This window comes from Rhinatrema bivittatum, chromosome 5 (genome assembly GCF_901001135.1).
Source record: "Rhinatrema bivittatum chromosome 5, aRhiBiv1.1, whole genome shotgun sequence".
In the NCBI taxonomy this organism is placed as follows: Eukaryota; Metazoa; Chordata; class Amphibia; order Gymnophiona; family Rhinatrematidae; genus Rhinatrema; species Rhinatrema bivittatum.
In genome coordinates, this window is record NC_042619.1 from 337,691,445 (window position 1) to 337,709,378 (window position 17,934).

Consider the following 17,934-nt stretch of genomic DNA (forward strand, 5'->3'; position numbering starts at 1 on the left):
TGGACCAAACTAAAAGGAGCAATTACCAAGGCAACTAATCTATATGTTAGAGAAGTAAAGAAAAGCAAAAGAAAAATGAAATCTATCTGGTTCTCCAAGGAGGTGGCTGACAAAATAAAGGCTAAAAGAACAGCATTCAAGAAATATAAAGGATCCCAAAGGGAGGAGCACAAAGAAGAATATCGGGTAGAACTGAGGGAGACAAAAAGTAATCAAGACGGCAAAAAGTCAAGCGGAAGAAAGGATTGCCAAAGAGGTAAAGAGAGGTGACAAAACATTTTTCAGATACATCAGTGAAAGGAGAAAAGTTCAAAGCGGTATAGTGAAATTGAAAGGTGAAAAGGATCAATGTGTGGAGAGAGACGAAGAAATTGCAGAAATATTAAACGAATACTTCAGTTCTGTGTTCACTAAAGAAGACCCTGGAGAAGGACAGTCTCTAGTTAACAAGAAAATAGAGGGGAATGGAGTAGATGTAACTTCATTTACAGTAGAGAATGTATGGGAAGAGCTGGGGAAACTGAAAGTGGACAAAGCCATGGGGCCTGATGAGGTTCATCCCAGGATTCTGAGGGAGCTCAGAGATGTGCTGGCAGGTCCATTGTGTGACCTGGTCTATAGATCCCTAAAAACGGTAGTGCCGAATGACTGGAGAAGAACGGTAGTGATCCCGCTTCACAAGAATGGAAAGATAGAAGAGGCTGGTAACTACAGACCGGTTAGCCTAACCAGGGGAAGATCCTGCCAGACAAACTTGATTGACTTTTTTGACTGGGTGACTAGGGAATTGGATTGAGGAAGAGCACTCGATGTCATCTACTTGGATTTCAGCAAAGTTTTTGATACGGTCCCACATAGGAGACTGGTGAATAAAATGAGAAGCTTAGGAGTGGGTGCCAAGGTGGTGGCATGGATTGCAAACTGGTTGACAGACAGAAGACAAAGTGAGATGGTAAATGGAACCTACTCTGAAGAGAGAGCGGTGTTAAGCGGAGTGCCACAAGGATCGGTGTTGGGACCGGTCCTGTTCAATATCTATGTGAGCGACATAGCGGACGAGATAGAAGGTAAGATTTTGTCTTTTTGCGGATGACACTAAGATCTGCAACAGAGTGGACACACCAGAAGGAGTGGAGAGAATGAGACAGGATTTAAGGAAGCTGGAAGAGTGGTCAAAGATATGGCAGCTGAGATTTAATGCCAATAAGTGCAGAGTCATGCATATGGGGTGTGGTAATCCGAAAGAAATGTATTCTATGAGGGGGGTGGGGTGTGAAAGGCTGATGGGCATGGAGCAGGAGAGACCTTGGGGTGATAGTGTCTAATGATCTGAAGTTGGCGAAACAATGTAACAAGGCGATAGCTAAAGTCAGAAGAATGCTGGGCTGCATAGAGAGAGGAATATAGAGTAAGAAAAGGGAAGTGATGATCCCCTTGTACAGGTCCCTGGTGAGGCCTCACCTGGAGTACTGTGCTCAGTTCTGGAGACCGTATCTCCGAAGGGACCGGGACAGGATGGAGGCGGTGCAGAGAAGGGCAAGCAAAAAGGTGGATGGTCTTCATCGAATGACTTCTTATGAGGAGAGATTGAAGAATCTAAATATGTACAACCTGGAGGAAAGGAGGAGCAGAGGTGATATGATACAGACTTTCAGATACTTGAAGGGTTTTAATGATCCAAAGACAACATCAAACCTTTTCCATTGGAAAAAAATCAGTAGAACCAGGGGTCACGATTTGAAGCTCCACGGAGGAAGACTCAGAACCCAATGTCAGGAAGTACTTCTTTACGGAGAGGGTGGTGGATGCCTGGAATGCCCTTCTGGAGGAAGTGGTGAAGACCAAAACTGTGAAGGACTTCAAAGGGGCATGGGATAAACATTGTGGATCCATAAAGTCTAGAGGATGTGAATGAAGAGAGGGTGGCTGCGGGAATGACAGCTACTACCTGGACATAATACCCTTATTCAATAAACATACACACGGTTAATGCAACTCCAACATTGCTCTATGCTTCAATGGCAAGAGGAAATGTGGAAAAAAATGGATTTGCATTCACAAAAAAGCAGGAAGTAGCTTGCTTGTTACGGTAGTTACTACCCCGAATCAATTAAGCCTGATACTTCACTTCAATGCATATTCAGAGTAGCTCTCTGCTTCAACGGCAGGGGGGATGAAGAAATGAGGATTTATATTCAGACAATAACCGACAATGACTGAATTGCACAGGCTGGGTAAACAAATAAGCGTGGGAGTAGGAAGCTTATGGAGGCAGTTACTACCCCTAAACAATCAAGCTAGATACTTCACTTAGATGCACCTCCAGCACTGCTCTCTACATTAATGGCGGGGGTGGAAGGGAATTGTAATCAAAAGGTTACTAAGGGCCAAAGAGTAACAGTTAAGTATGAGAAAAAAACAAGTGTGAAAGCTTGCTGGGCAGACTGGATGGGCCGTTTGGTCTTCTTCTGCCATCATTTCTATGTTTCTATGTAAGTGCAAGGTGATGCATATAGGGAAAAATAACCCATGCTATAGTTACACAATGTTAGGTTCCATATTAGGTGCTACCACCCAAGAAAGAGATCTTGGCGTCATAGTGGATAACACATTGAAATAGTCGGTTCAGTGTGCTGCGGCAGTCAAAAAAGCAAACAATGTTGGGAATTATTAGGAAGGCAATGGTGAATAAAACGGAAAATGTCATAATGCCTCTGTATCGCTCCATGGTGAGACCCCACCTTGAATACTGTGTATAATTCTGGTCGCCGCATCTCAAAAAAAGATATAATTGCGATGGAGAAGGTACAGAGAAGGGCTACCAAAATGATAAGGGGAATGGAACTCCCCCCCTATGAGGAAAGACTAAAGAGGTTATGACTTTTCAGCTTGGAGAAGAGACGACTGAAGGGGGATATGATAGAGGTGTTTAAAATCATGAGAGGTCTAGAATGGGTAGATATGAATCTGTTATTTAGTCTTTCAGATAATAGAAAGACTAGGGAACACTCCATGAAGTTAGCATGTGGCACATTTAAAACTAATCGGAGAAAGTTCTTCTTCACCCAACGCACAATTAAACTCTGGAATTTGTTGCCAGAGGATGTGGTTAGTGCAGTTAGTATAGCTGTGTTTAAAAAAGTATTGGATAAGTTCTTGGAGAAGTCCATTACCTGCTATTAAGTTGACTTAGAAAATAGCCACTGCTATTACTAGCAACGGTAACAAGGAATAGACTTAGTTTTTGGGTACTTGCCAGGTTCTTATGGCCTGGATTGGCCACTGTTGGAAACAGGATGCTGGGCTTGATGGACCCTTGGTCTGACCTAGTATGGCATGTTCTTATGAAGTCCATAGACCTTGTGTCCGTAATTCTTTCAGATGAATTCTCTTCGGGGGATGCATCCCTGATGAGGGGGTGCAGGGGTTAGCCTGTCGATAGTGTCTATGGGAGTAGTCACCAAATGGAGATGTCTTTCCATAGTGATAGTATAGGAAATCTAAGCGGACAGAAAAAGGAGGCCATTGGTGCTTGAGACCCCACTGAAGGCAGCGTATATGTAAACGTGTATCTATGGCTGACACCATATGTGCCAACCCAGGTAGGGCTTGGCGATGTATTACCATGGTACTGTGAAGTAGAATGGTAGACTGAGTGGAGAGAGCTATTGCTCTCGGGTGATGTAGGAAACTTGACTGGAATCGTGTCGATGTAGGCATATTTGAAGTGTAAGAATGAGTGGGCTCCAATTCCGGTTGATCGTAGTCAATCTGGCGGCCTAGATTGTCTAGGTAAGAAACGTCTGCAAAGATTATCTTCTTTGTAGTGTTTGATTGGACGTTATAGGAGCCCATCGGTTAGGTAGGGAAACAAATGTTTTGCAACCCCCGATGAAAAAAGTTGCGACCCCGCCCATGCTATGCATATGGTGCAAAACTTGGGTCAGAGGCCAGGCCAAATGGAAGAACTTGTATTGGAAGTGAGGGTTGTCTGCTTGGAAACAGAGGAACACAAGGAACTGTGTACATCAGAATGTGAGCTTATGCATCTTGTAAGGCGAATGAGCTCATCCAATCTTCGGGGTGAAGAAAGGGAAGAATGGACTTGATAGAAGATATTTGGATTTCTCCTTGTGGAGGTATATGTTGAGATACAAAGGTCCCAAATTGGGTGTAAGTCTCCCCAGTTCATGGGAACAAGGAAGAAAATCTTTGATAGGATTTCAGGTAGGCAAGTTGTATATGATCGAGAAGACCATTGATCCGATGTAAACTGGTTCCACGGTGGAAGGTAATTGGACAACTGTTCCCCCAGGCAATGACTGTGTCGTATTGATGCCTAAAACCCTGATTGGGTTTGCAGATTGAAAGTCCGTTTGATGTCACGGCTGGCCAGGTGGTCCAGTATGCTGGCTGGGTGCCAATCGCTGATAAGCCTGCTGTCTTGATCGTTGAGAAGACGGAGGCGTTTAACAAGGTATGGCTTAAATGTGGTAAAGGCTGACCCTCGGTAGGGGGCTGAGCTGAAAAATTGTCCTCGTGATGTAGATGGACGTTGAGGAATGCTAGGAAAGGACCCGTGCATTCTGCTCCTTAAGCATCGTCACAGCAAGGTGGACTGATCTCCGAAGCAATTTTCTGGATGATATGGTAAATTCGCCCACTTGACATGAACATAGTCTCAGATGGCGGTAGCCTACAGGCATCTGCAAGGCATCTGGATGCCTAGGCATTTGCTGAAGTTTTAGAAGAGACCTTAATCCTTCGTAAATGGATCACCAATAGTACCCCGACCCTCCCTCAACGATAAGGTATTGAGGAGGTAAACAGGCATTAGCCGAATCTTGTAGACTATCAAAGGGATATAAAACTGGTGGTTTGAATGCGGGCATTGAGCATCAGATATGAAATGAAGTATTGCGAAGTCATCCAAAGTTTTATTGGCCCTAGTTGGTGGTATGACAGAACGGATTCTGTACTTATGAGCCGTTTGCAATTCCGACTAACTACCATGGTTTAATGGATTAATTAATTGCTCTTTCTGACCTTTGGCAAGTCACTTTACCCTCTATTACCTCAGGTACAAACTTAGATTGTAAGCCCGCTGGGGATAGGGAAATACTTACAGTACCTGAATGTAATCCACTTTGAAGCTCTGTGAAAAGTGGAATATAAATCTAAATAAAATAAATAAATAAATAATATGGAAAAGAGAACTTTCCATTCCATATCTGAAGTCAATTCTAGGACCAGTCTATGAAGGCTGACAAACTAGGTGTTGTGGCCTGTGAACACTGTTGCAAGCTTCGGATGCGTTCATGAGTTGAGTCACCAACGGGCAGTGTGTCGGCTGATTTTGTACAGGACTGTGGTAGAAAGTGACCCAGGACGCATCGAGTCGTAGTAAGCCAGTTTTCTGGCACGAGATTTGTTGCTCATGGTACACGTTAAGGGGTGGTACCAGGTTTGTTTTGTTTTTTTTTTGGTTTTTTTTTTTTTTTACAGTCATGCCCATTCTGGGCTTTCGCAGTCAGGCATTTTTTTTTTTGGAGGCCTCCGCGGCTGTCGCTTTTGGGGCTCAAAGAATTTTTTTTTTTTGAGTCTGTGTGCGCATCAGCGTGCCGACAGAGTCATCGATGTGCCTGCGGATGCGACGGGCTGTTGGGGGTCAAGGATGCATTTGTGTGCCATAGGACACAACAGCATTTTGGTGAACGCACGTGTTCCTGATGTGCTCCGACGCATACGTGGACACGTCTGCGCATATATTGGTGCACCGGCTGCGCCAGGAGCCCTGTGCGTGTCGATGGGCTGGCGCGTTGCAGCTGCTACTTGTCCAACAGTGCGCGGGAGCTCAACTCGGTGCCAGGCCAGCTGAACCGGGAGGCTACCGAGGAGGTAAGCACTACAAGGGGCTTCTGTGGCCCGATGGGGGGAGGTCCCCGAAGACAGGGGATTTTCACAAAAGTGCAATTGTCTATTTTTTAATGCCTGCGATGCAGTCCTTAGCGCCGGCGAATCAGTCCACTGTATCAGTGGTGACCCCCCACCTCCACGCGGTATCGGTCCGGAAAGATACAAGGGAGTCCCACTGAGGAGGTAAAGATAAAGCATCGAATCGGCCGGTGGGGGAAAGGGGTGCCCAGAGATGTATAAAAGGATCTCTTGAGGGCAGGTGTCAGGAGATTTTTTTTTTTTGTTAATCTGTCGATCTAATCAATTGTAGTAAGAATTTCTTCTCCTTTTTCGTTTTATCTATTTTTATTTTTTTGTGAAGAGAAGAGAGAACTCCATGCACACCATGCGCGGAAAAATCAGACTGAGGAGCCTGAGATAATCCTGTCAGGATACAGGAGGGAGGGGAGCACCTAGCTAAAAGACTTTACTAGACTTAGAGAGCTCCGCCACCTAGTGGCATGGAAGACGTACCCATACAGCATGGCTAATTCAGCTGCTTATCTACGTGAAAAATTAACTTTCCCCAATGGGGATACTTCTCTGAACCCGCGGTCACGGGGAGGGAGCCAGTCCCCTGGCTATCAGGAGTCCTGGAACACATGGGCTAGCCCTGCCGGGGGTATCCAACCCCCCATTCACCCGGCTCTACTCGAGGGATAGTCCAGAAAACTGAACCTGGCACCCCGAGGAGCAAGAAATCCAAACTCAGCTCAGAGCTGCAGGTATACACCACCATCTGCTGGAGACAGAGAAATACTGAGTTGCTGCATGTGGCACACTTGGTATATAGCAGTCCCTCAAAGTTTTGTTCTCTGCCTCCATCTGCTGGTGGGAGTACATATCCCATTGGTCTGGACAGATCTGGGTATGTACAGGAACATCATTTACTATGTTAGCACTGTGTCAGAAATGAGATCCTCTCTCCATCCCCTGCCAAATGTGAAGGCAATCTCCATAGCACCCCACTCACCCTAAGGAGCAGAAGCCAATGGCAGGAATCAAACCCAGATCTCCCATAATGCCAGCATGCACTCACACTGAGCCATCAGGCTAGCTCAAAATCTTGCATTTTAAATTTAAAGAAATTTTTAAATTAAAATAGTGATTTTTTAATTTACAAAAATGTGTAAATGTGGAAACATTTACACATTTTTGGAAATAAGGTACCTGCAAGTTAAAACAATGTCAAGTGATGTCCAATAACCAGCAATACATCCAATATAAAAGCAGACCTCAGGGTATAGAGCTATTTACAGTCTTGTCTTTATTATCGCTAGAAAAATGTCCAGAACACATATCCAACAGACAAATTTCCTTATCCCTAGAAGCCTGTCACCAGCAGCGCTTGGAAAAACTCTCGCTGTCCTACTATAACCCACTGCTGACAACCAGGGAAGTGCTCCAGGCAGCCAATGAAAACTCTGATTGGCATATGAATGGGTGTGCCTTGGATGAGGAACTGCCCTAAGAATTGTGCTGGCTGCAAAACCCAAAGAGATAGAATCCATGAGAGATCCATGCCCATATCACTGGCGGAGAAGGAAGAGCCCAGTGCCAGTCTAAAATCCACGTCAAATCCCCCAACAAATTTAGGGCATTATCTTTTTACAGTACTTAACATTTTACAGACAGACTATCCTCTCTTCCCACAAAAGGAAAACTATCCAACACCATACTGTTGTGAGTGCATCAAAGAACTTCATTGTGCACTTGTAAGCAGGTTGGGGGGGGGGGGGGGGGAGAATTGGTGGAGTGTCAGCCTTTACTACTCTCCTAGCAAATGTCACTATTTACCTCTCCCTGCAAGGGAAGCTAGTGGTCCCTCCTCGCTGGCAGAAGAAATCACAAGTCATATCATATATCTTTCCCAACACATTACAAGGGCCACTTGTCCTGGCCTTATTCTTTCAATGAGGCACAAGTCCTCTCTTCTTTGCATCTCTCTCCCATGGGAGTCACTGGCTGTCCCCCATCACAGCTTCTTCCGTTTTCTCCTTCTCCCTCTGTTCAATGAGTCCTGAATCTGCTGTGCAAGGTTTAGGCTAAGTTTCCAAGTCTGAAACCACCCGTGGGGCTCAGAAAACTTGCAAATGAGACACAAAACAAAGACCCAACATGGTCACACAACCAGGAAAAATAAAGTGCAAAAGAAACAAAAGACACATCAGGAAAGTTATTTTAACCATACGGTGACATTTACATGAAAGCTCTGAACATTGCTGGATTCTAATGTTGAAATAATGTAAATCTGCAGCAGGGTTACAATTTCCTTAGAACTTGAAGTGGTCTCCACCTGCAAAGTTTTAGACACTTGAGTTTTAGAAGGGAGCTCTACACAATCTGACAACCAAGAAACTTCTGGTAAGTTCCCAAAGTGAGCTCTCTCACATGAGAAAGGGAGAGGAATTAATGACACTGGGCTTTAAAAAAACAAAAAAACAAAAACCAAACAGCATAATTTCTTTTTAACTGGCAGCCATGTGTATTACACTTTTGTTTCTCTCAAAAAAAAAGAAAAAATGGATCAGTGCTTGGTGACAAAATGGCTACCTAGACTTGTGGCACACAGGAGATAAAACTACAGCACCAGCCGTGTATTCAGGGGGACACATCCAAAGAAAGAACTCTTCACCTACTTAAGGTTATCAGCCAGTACAGCATACTGGTGGCATTCCCTTACCAGAGTCCATGATACATCTTCCTTCCCTTCATCAATGTCAGGATGGAGCTCACAAGCCCTCCCATACCCCCCAGTCTCAACCAACTTTCAATGCTCTTTTGGGGCTCCAATACAGAAGAAATAATAGACCAAAGTTACTACAAATAACAGTTAATTATTCAGAACAAAAATAATGTATAAGAATATGGAAATATAATACACCACCAAGTAGGATTAGATGCAAATAAACTATCACAACATGGTTCACCACGATAGACACAAGCCTTCAGTGTAAACACTAGAAGACATGGCTTCAGCCTTCCTAAAAGGAAGATTTAGGAGTGAGTGTTTGTCTCTTATTTCCAGGACTGGAACTCATTGGCTGTATTCATGTCTTCCCATTCCTTCAGATGGCAGATGTGGGCCACCAGTGCTACAGCACAAGAGGATAGCGACACCTCCGCCTACAAACACTAGTAGGAAGGACGCTAGCATGGCTATGGTATTATGGGGCTGCACTGAAAAAAGTGAATGTGGTGGTCATGGACAGAAATAAGGATGCACATAGATTAGGAAGCTATGAGACTATAGAAGAGCAGTGGAAAGAAGGGGAGGGGCTACAAAGATACTAGGGCACAGCTCATGATTTTTAGTGACCGAAACAAAAACAACAACAAAAAAAAACGAAACAGAACTGCTGCACAAAAAAAATAAAATAAAATAAAATCACAAAACGCTCATAATAAAACTCCCAGCCCAGGCATCTGGAGGGCATAGTACAAAGAAAGTCATGTCTTTCTATCCATCCAGTCATCAGCCGAGAAGTCTCTAATGCAGTGAGCAGGATGCCTGGGAACTGGAGCACTGAAGAATCAAAAAGTCCTTTCTGGGAGTGAGGAAGAAGCATAAACCTCAGCCCTCCCCCTGGTGCAGTACCTGCTGGAGTTATGGAGTGTATGCAGGAGGTGGCTGGTACTGATTTATCACTTCGTACTCAGCTGAATACGGTTCACTCTCCTCCATCTCAGACAACAGCTCCAGTGCCTGCTCCTCCTCCTCTGTGGGGTAGTGGCGCAGCAGGTTAGCAGCGGTTGCAAGGATAGAGGCACCACCTGCTCCTGCTACCAGGTAGAAGCTCACAGCAAAGGTGACATAGACCTGGGATCCACGATGTTGCTTGTGCTGCTGCTGCTGGTTCAGTATCAGCTCAGAAGCCCAGTAACAGAATCCAATCACAGTGGCACACTGCAAGACTAGAGGGGAGAGAGAAAGTGAAAGGGAAGGGGAGATAAAGGAGAAGACAGGAAGTGAGTGCAAGGGGGAGAAAAGAAAAGAGTAAGAAGATTAAACATTTTTAAGGCTTATAGTTGAGTTTTAATATTTGTGATTTTACATCAACCCCTTTACATGTTCATTACAACTAAGGCCTCACATTACAAAAGCAGACTCTAATGAACCCACATCATCCAAGGCCACAGTTTAAACCACAACATTAAAGGTCCACAAGGTTACGTGGACCTTAATGTTGCATTTTAAATTGAAAAATGCTGCATGTCAAGGTATGAGACAGGAAATCAAGGGTCAAATGACTCATATAAAGGAAAATTAATTTCTTACCTGATAATTGTTGTTCCTGTAGTACCTCGGATCAGTCCAGACTCCTGGGTTTTGCCCCCCCTCTAGCAGATGGAGACAGAAGTTTAGCAACAAAACTCCGCCTTATCTAGGATGGTGCCACCTACAGTCTTGGCAGTATTATTTAATGTCAAAGCAGAATGGATTCCAAAAAACCCAAACTAACTATATACAGTAACCTAACAACTTGAAACCGGCTCATGAAACCCCCAAATGGGATCAGCACCCAAGGCATTCAGTAAAACTCAACTGGTCTGCAAGAAAAGGAACTCAGAAAAACAATAGCGTGGACTCTCCAAAATCTGTTAAGACCCAAAATAGGGCAGGACTCTGGATTGATCCGTGGTACTACAGGAATGAAAATTATCAGGTAAGAAATTAATATTCCTTTCCCTGTACGTACCCGGATCAGTCCAGACTCCTGGGATGTACCAGAGCCTTACTTATTTGGGATGGGATCTGGAGAGGCCCGCAGGCAGTAACCCTGCTCCAAATGCCCTTGTCCCTGATGCCTGAACATCCAAACGGTAATGTCTGGTAAAAGTGTGGAGCGACTTCCACGTAGCCGCTCTACAAATCTCCTCTGGGGACAACTGAAACTTTCCGCCCATGAAGCGGCTTGAGATCGAGTAGAGTGAGCCCGGAGACCCACAGGTAATGGCCAACCGCTCAACAAATAAGCAGAATTGATGGCCTCCTTTAATGAACGAGCTATCGTGGTCTTAGAAGCCATATTACCCCGACGTGGTCCACTCCAGAGTACAAAGAGATGGTCTGACACCTTGAACTCATTGGTAAGCTCCAGGTACCGCAGCAAAGCTCGAACATTCAACTTCCTCAAATCCTTATAAACTGGGTCCAACCTTTCTCGATCAGAGAAAGTCGGAAGCTCCACAGACTGATTCAAATGGAAAGAAGACACCACCTTGGGAAGAAAGGATGGAACTGTATGCAGGGAAACACCCGAATCACAAATCCTCAAAAAGGGTTCCCTACACAACAACACTTGAATCTCCGACAGTCGGCGCGCCGAGGCAATCGCCACCAAAAATACCACCTTCAATGTGAGATCTTTTAAGGTCGCGCTACGCAAAGGTTCAAAAGGGCGCTGCATACAAGGCTTTAAGAACCAAATTCCAAAATGGACACGGTTCTCGCACCGGAGGTCTCAAGTGCTTCACTCCCCGCAAAAATCGAGAGAGACATCAGGGTGAGCTGCTAGGCCCACCCCTTTTGTGTTACCGCACAAAGAACAGATTGCCGCTACCTGCACCCGTAAGGAACTCCAGGACAAGCCCTTCGACAAACCATCTTGAAGAAAGCTCAAGATGTCCGAGACTCCCACCTGGGTAGATACAACACCCCTGGCGAGACACCATACATCAAAAACCTTCCAGACCCGGACATAAGATAAGGAAGTGGAGACTTTACAGGACTGCAACAATGTAGTTACCACAGCATCTGAATACCCCTGGGATTTCAAACGCTTCCTCTTAAAAGTCATGCTGCTAGACAAAAGCGTTCGACCTGGTCGAAATAAACCAGACCCTGATGGAGTAGGTCCGGTAACTCCTGAAACCTCAGAGGACCGTCGATGGCCAGATTGATCAGATCCGCAAACCATGGGCGCCGCAGCCACTCGGGTGCTACTGGAATCACCTCCGCCAGATGCAATTCTATTCTGCGAAGAGTTCGACCGATGAGCAGCCAAGGAGGAAACACAAAGCAGGATGTCCACCGGCCAGGGGAGAACCAGGGCGTTCACGCCCTCCGTGCACGGTTCCCTGTGGTGGGGCAAAGAAGCGTGGTGCCTTGGTGTTTCTGAATGTCACCATCAGATCCATACAGGTTGTTCCCTAATGGGCACAAATGCGATGAAAGGCTTCGTCCATGAGCTCCCATTCCACGGGATCTAGACAGACAATGTCGACTGAGGAAGTCCACGTGAACGTTTGACCCCGGCAATGTGGGAGGCCGCGAAGCTGAACAAGTTCCCTTCTGCCCAAGTGAGCAGCAAACGAGCTTCCAATGCTACCGGTTGACTCCTTGTTCTTCCCCGACGGTTGATATAAGCCACAGAGGTCATATTGTCGGATAGAACCCGCACCGACTTGCCACAGAGAATAGGAAGAAACGCTTGCAGAGCCAACCTCACAATTCTGGTCTCCAGGAGATTGATGGACCACAGAGCCTCCTCTGAGGACCACCTGCCCTGCACAGACTTCCGCTGACAAACCACCCCCAGCCATAAAGGCTGGCATCTGTCGTGACCACCGTCCAATCCAGAATCACCAAAGGCACCCCCTGCCTTAAGTTGTCCTGGTTGAGCCATCAGCCTAGGCTGGAACGAGCGCATTCCGTCAGAGGCAAAGGAATATGAAACTGTTCTGAGACCAGGTTCCAGCGGGAGAGTAACGCTAATTGGAAAGGCTGCATATGAGCGAAAGACCAATGAACCAATTCCAGAGTCGATGTCATGGAACCCAGCACCTGTAAATAATCCAAAACTATTGGAGAACACTTGGCTAGCAAGGCCCGAACCTGACCTTGAAGCTTAGTTGCCCTGACGAGTGTCGAACAAAGCCCCCAAAAACTCCAAGGATTTGGAGGGAGCCAGTTGACTCTTGGCCAGGTTGACCACCCAACCAAGGCTCCGTAGCAACTGCAGCACCCGATAGACTGCTTCCTGACAACGCAATTCCGACTTTGCTCGGATAAGCCAATCGTCCAAGTATGGATGTATCAGATATCCCTCCTTGTGGAGCTACGCCACCACTATCACCATAATCTTAGTGAATGTTCTGGGTGCTGTGGCTAGTCCAAATGGTAGTGCCTGGAACTGATAGTGGTGTTCCAAGACAGAAAACTGTAGAAAACGTTTATGATCTTCTCAGATGCAGATAGGCTTCGGTGAGATCCAGAGATGCCAGAAACTATCCCCGTCTCACCAATGCAATGACGGATCTTAGTGTTCAAGGAATCAAGGAATCTGCAGGCATCTGTTGACCCGCTTGAGGTCTAGAATGGGACAAAAAGGTTCCTTGTTTTTTTGGCACCACAAAATAAATGGAATACCGGCCCTTTCGAAGCTCCTCTGATGCCACCGAGGTCGAGCAGCTGCTGCAGCGTTTCTTGTATTAATCTGTGCTTTGGTGTCTGGCCGCAGGGCGAGACCAGGAATCGCTGATGGGGCATACATGCAAAATCTAACACGCAACCGTATCTTATCACAGAAAAGACCCACTGATCTGACATTATTTTGGCACACTCCTCATAGAACAGAGCCAGTCTGCCGCCCACCACTGGGCTGCCCATCATTGCGAGGTCTTTCCACCCCGCGCGGTCTGGCTGGAGCCAGGCCTACCAAAACGCTGTCCCCGAAAGGGTGGAGTGTAGGACTGCTGCCTACTGGTGTTGTGACGAAAGGAAGAAACTGATCCTCGAGAAGTCCGGGTCCTCCGACCTCCGCGAAAACAAGACCTGGAGGGAAAAGCTCCTCTCTACTTCGGCTTATCCTCCGGCAGACAATGCACCTTATTCTCGCCTAAGGACTGGACTAAGTCCTCCAGTTCCTTGCCGAAAAGCAGCTTACCTTTGAACGGCAAGGAGCCTAGTTGAGCCTTCGAAGACACGTCCGTAGCCCAGTTAAGGAGCCACAAGAGACGTCATGCGGACACCGCCGACACCATGGTCCTGGCTGATGGGCGAAGCAAATCGTAAAAGGCATCTGCACTGTAGGCAATGCAGCCTCCAGACGCCCCGCCTGTAGAGCTTCTTCCTGGGATAAAGACTCGTTGGCAAGGAATTGCTGTACCCAACGTAGACCTGCTCACAACGAAAAATTACTATACATCGCTACCCAAATCCCCAAGGCGGAGACTTCGAATATCTTTTTAAGCTGAATTTCCAGTTTACGATCCTGCAGGTCCTTCAGGGCTGTTCCCCCCATGACCGGAATAGTGGTCTTCTTTGTGACCGCAGTCACCACTGCATCCACCTTAGAGACCCGCAATAGTTCCAAGGCCTCCTCGGGTAAGGGATAGAGCTTATCCATGGCCTTCGCCACCTTCAGGACCAAGTCCGGAGTGTCCCACTCCTTAAAAAGCAAATCCGTGGCTAAAAAATGGAAGGAGAATGACGAAGGAGGTCCCCGGAGACCCAACACCACAAAGCCGAGACGCTTTATGTCCGGGATGGCATAGAGTCCAACAGGATAAACATCCTGCATGAGACTAAATACAAAATTGAATCTTTATGGGTAGAAATCCCTTGTGTGTCGGGGAAGACTATAGTGATAGGGGTATACTACCGTCCACCTGGTCAAGATGGTGATTCGGATAGTGAAATGCTAAGAGAAATTAGGGAAGCTAACCAAATTGGTAGTGCAGTAATAATGTTGAGATTACTACCTGATAATCTCCTTTTCCTTAGTGTAGACAGATGGACTCAGAACGAATGGGGATAGTATCCGCGTGCTAGCAGTTGGAGACGGATCTGACGTCAGCACGGGGTATATATATCCCCACAGGAAGCGTAGCAACTTAGTAATCTTCCTTGCAAAAGCTGTTATGGATGTGTGTACTGACGCTCAGTGAAAAGTGAAACAGGATTCCCCTGACCGATTGATAGTAGCTGGAGACCGCCAGCATTCCCAACCGAAGGTGTTGACACCTGGTAGAGTGTACGCTCTTATAGAAATAGATGACATGGCTTACCTTGCATCGGTGAAACCCATGTACACAGGCAGCTGGGCGGGATGCTGAGTCCATCTGTCTACACTAAGGAAAAGGAGATTATCAGGTAGTAATCTCAACATTTCCTGGCGTGTAGCCAGATGGACTCAGAACGAATGGGATGTACAAAAGCTTTACTCCCAGCCTGGGCGGGAGGCTGCCTGAGGACCATGTAATACCGCCCTCGCAAATGCTGAGTCCTCCCTGGCCTGGACATCCAGACGGTAGAATCTGGAGAAGGTATGGAGGGAGGACCACGTCGCCGCTTTACAGATTTCTGCAGGCGACAGCATCCTGGATTCAGTCCAAGATGCCGCTTGTGCTCTGGTGGAATGAGCCTTGACTTGTAGAGGCGGAGACTTCCCGGCCTCCACGTAAGCTGCTCTGATAACCTCTTTAATCCAGTGGGCGATGGTGGGCCGCGAGGCCACTTCACCTTGCTTCCTCCCGCTGTGCAGGACAAACAGATGGTCCGTCTTTCGTAGTTCTTGTGTCACTTCCAGATATCTGGGCAGCAATCTGCCAATGTCGAGATGGCGTAATAAACGCCCTTCTTCAGATTTCTTCAAACCCGCCGTGGTAGGCAAGGATATGGTTTGGTTAAGATGAAACTGTGAAACCACTTTAGATAGAAAGGAGGGAACCGTACGAAGATGGATAGCCTCAGGAGTGATTCTGAGAAAGGGATCACGGCAGGATAGTGCTTGCAGCTCTGAGATACGGCGTGCCGAACAGACCGCCAATAGGAACACCATCTTCAAGGTTAGAGAACGGAGAGACAGTCCCCAAAGGGGTCTGAAGGTGGATCCCACGAGGAAATCCAAAACAAGATTGAGGTTCCATAAGGGCACAGGCCACTTTAGTGGCGGACGAATATGCTTGACTTCTTGCAGGAAACTAGAAACATCTGGGTGCTTGGCGATGGTCTTGCCCTCCCTCCAGGGACCATAGCAAGACAGCGCAGCCACCTGAACTTTGATGGAGCTGAGGGAGAGACCCTTCTGAAGTCCATCCTGCAGGAAATCCAAAACAATAGGGATTGTGGTCGCATGTGGATTGGTGCCGTGAGTGTCGCACCATGCTTCAAATACTCTCCAGATGCGAACGTAGGTGAGGGATGTGGAAAACTTGCGAGATCGGAGGAGTGTATCAATTACGGGCTCCGAGTAACCTCTTTTCTTCAGTCTAGCCCTCTCAATGGCCAGACCGTAAGAGAGAATTGAGCTGGATCCTCGTGGAGGATGGGACCTTGACGTAGAAGGTCCCGGAGAAGAGGCAGGGGAAGAGGCTTCCCTGCCAGTAGTCTTCTCATGTCTGCGTACCAGGGTCTTCTTGGCCAGTCTGGTGCCACTAGAAGAACTAGGCCCCGGTGTTTCTGAATCTTGTGGATGATGGCGCCCAGCAGCGGCCACGGAGGAAAGGCGTATAGCAGAGTCCCTGGAGGCCACGGCCGGACCAGGGCATCGATTCCGTGTGAGAACGGGTCGCGCTTGCTGCTGAAATATCTGGGTACTTGAGCATTGGACTTGTCTGCCAGTAAATCCATGTCCGGAATCCCCCAGTGATCCACAATCATCTGGAAGGCTGGGGGTGACAGCTGCCACTCTCCCGGATTTAGGCTTTCTCTGCTGAGGAAGTCTGCTGTGGTATTGTCCTTCCCGGCAATGTGGACGGCGGAGATGTCCTGAAGATTCACCTCTGCCCAAGTCATCAGTGGGGCGATCTCCAGAGATATTTGTCAGCTTCTGGTTCCGCCCTGACGGTTGATGTATGCCACCGCGGTGGCGTTGTCGGACATCACTCTGACTGCTCTGTTCTTCAGTCTGTGAGCAAATCGAAGGCATGCCAATCGGACTGCCCGGGCCTCTAGACGGTTGATGTTCCACTCTGACTCTTCTCTGTTCCACAGCCCTTGTGCGGTGAGTTCTTCGCAGTGTGCTCCCCAGCCGCTCAGGCTGGCATCTGTGGTGAGCAAGGTCCACGTGGGTGAGGACATCTTCGACCCCCTGCTCATGTGGTTGGACTGCAACCACCACCGCAACTGGGTCCGCACTCTGGCTGGCAGAGGAAGGTGCGTGGAATAGTTCCGTAGACGGGGGCTCCAGCGGGAGAGCAGGGAGTGTTGTAGAGGTCTCATATGGGCCCTCGCCCAAGGCACCACTTCCAGGGTGGATGCCATGAGACCAAGAACCTGCAGATAATCCCAGGCTATGGGCCGACTGGCTCCCATCAAATACTGGATACGCTGCTGAAGTTTCAACTTTCTCTTGGTAGGGAGACTGACTGTGTCTGCCCGGGTGTCGAACTGTACTCCCAGGTATTCCAGGGACTGGGAAGGCTGTAGGCAGCTCTTGCTGAGGTTGATTACCCAGCCCAAGCTTTCCAGAAGGGCGATCACTCTGTCGGTTGTCCGAAGGCTCTCCTCTCCTGATCAGCCAGTCGTCTAGGTAGGGATGGACCAGAATTCCTTCCCGCCGGAGTGCCGCTGCTACCACTACGACCACCTTGGTGAATGTCCGTGGTGACGTGGCCAGCCCGAAGGGCAGAGCCCGAAACTGGAAGTGGCGTCCCAGAACCTTGAAGCGTAGGTAGCGCTGATGATCCGGATGGATCGGGATATGCAGGTATGCCTCTGACAGGTCTAATGCCGTGAGGAATTCTCCAGGCTGTACTGCGGCCTTGACGGAGCGCAGAGTCTCCATGCGAAACCTTGGTACCCGTAAGTATCGATTCACTGACTTGAGGTCCAGGACAGGCCGAAAGGTGCCCCCTTTCTTGGGTACCATGAAATAAATGGAATAGTGTCCAGAATTCACTTCCCAGGCAGGTACTGGGATGATGGCTTTCAAGGACAGGAGCCTCGCCAAGGTAGCTTCCAATGCTGCCTTCTTGTGTATGGGACATGAAGATTCCACAAACTTGTCCGGAGGGAGATGATGGAAGTCCAGA

General features: G+C 47.6%; 1 protein-coding gene across 5 annotated transcripts in view; it reads right to left on the minus strand.

Moving 5' to 3' along the window:
- Nucleotides 1-7,197: 7,197 nt before the first annotated feature.
- The window catches only part of TMEM127 (transmembrane protein 127), a 44,212-nt gene continuing 33,475 nt past the window's right edge, over nt 7,198-17,934 (minus strand). For all 5 annotated transcript variants that reach the window (XM_029604464.1, XM_029604463.1, XM_029604462.1 and 2 more), the window contains one exon: nt 7,198-9,870. In XM_029604464.1, coding sequence (XP_029460324.1) covers nt 9,563-9,870 — 308 coding nt within the window. In that variant the 3' untranslated portion in view covers nt 7,198-9,562. The remainder of the gene's footprint in view (nt 9,871-17,934) is intronic.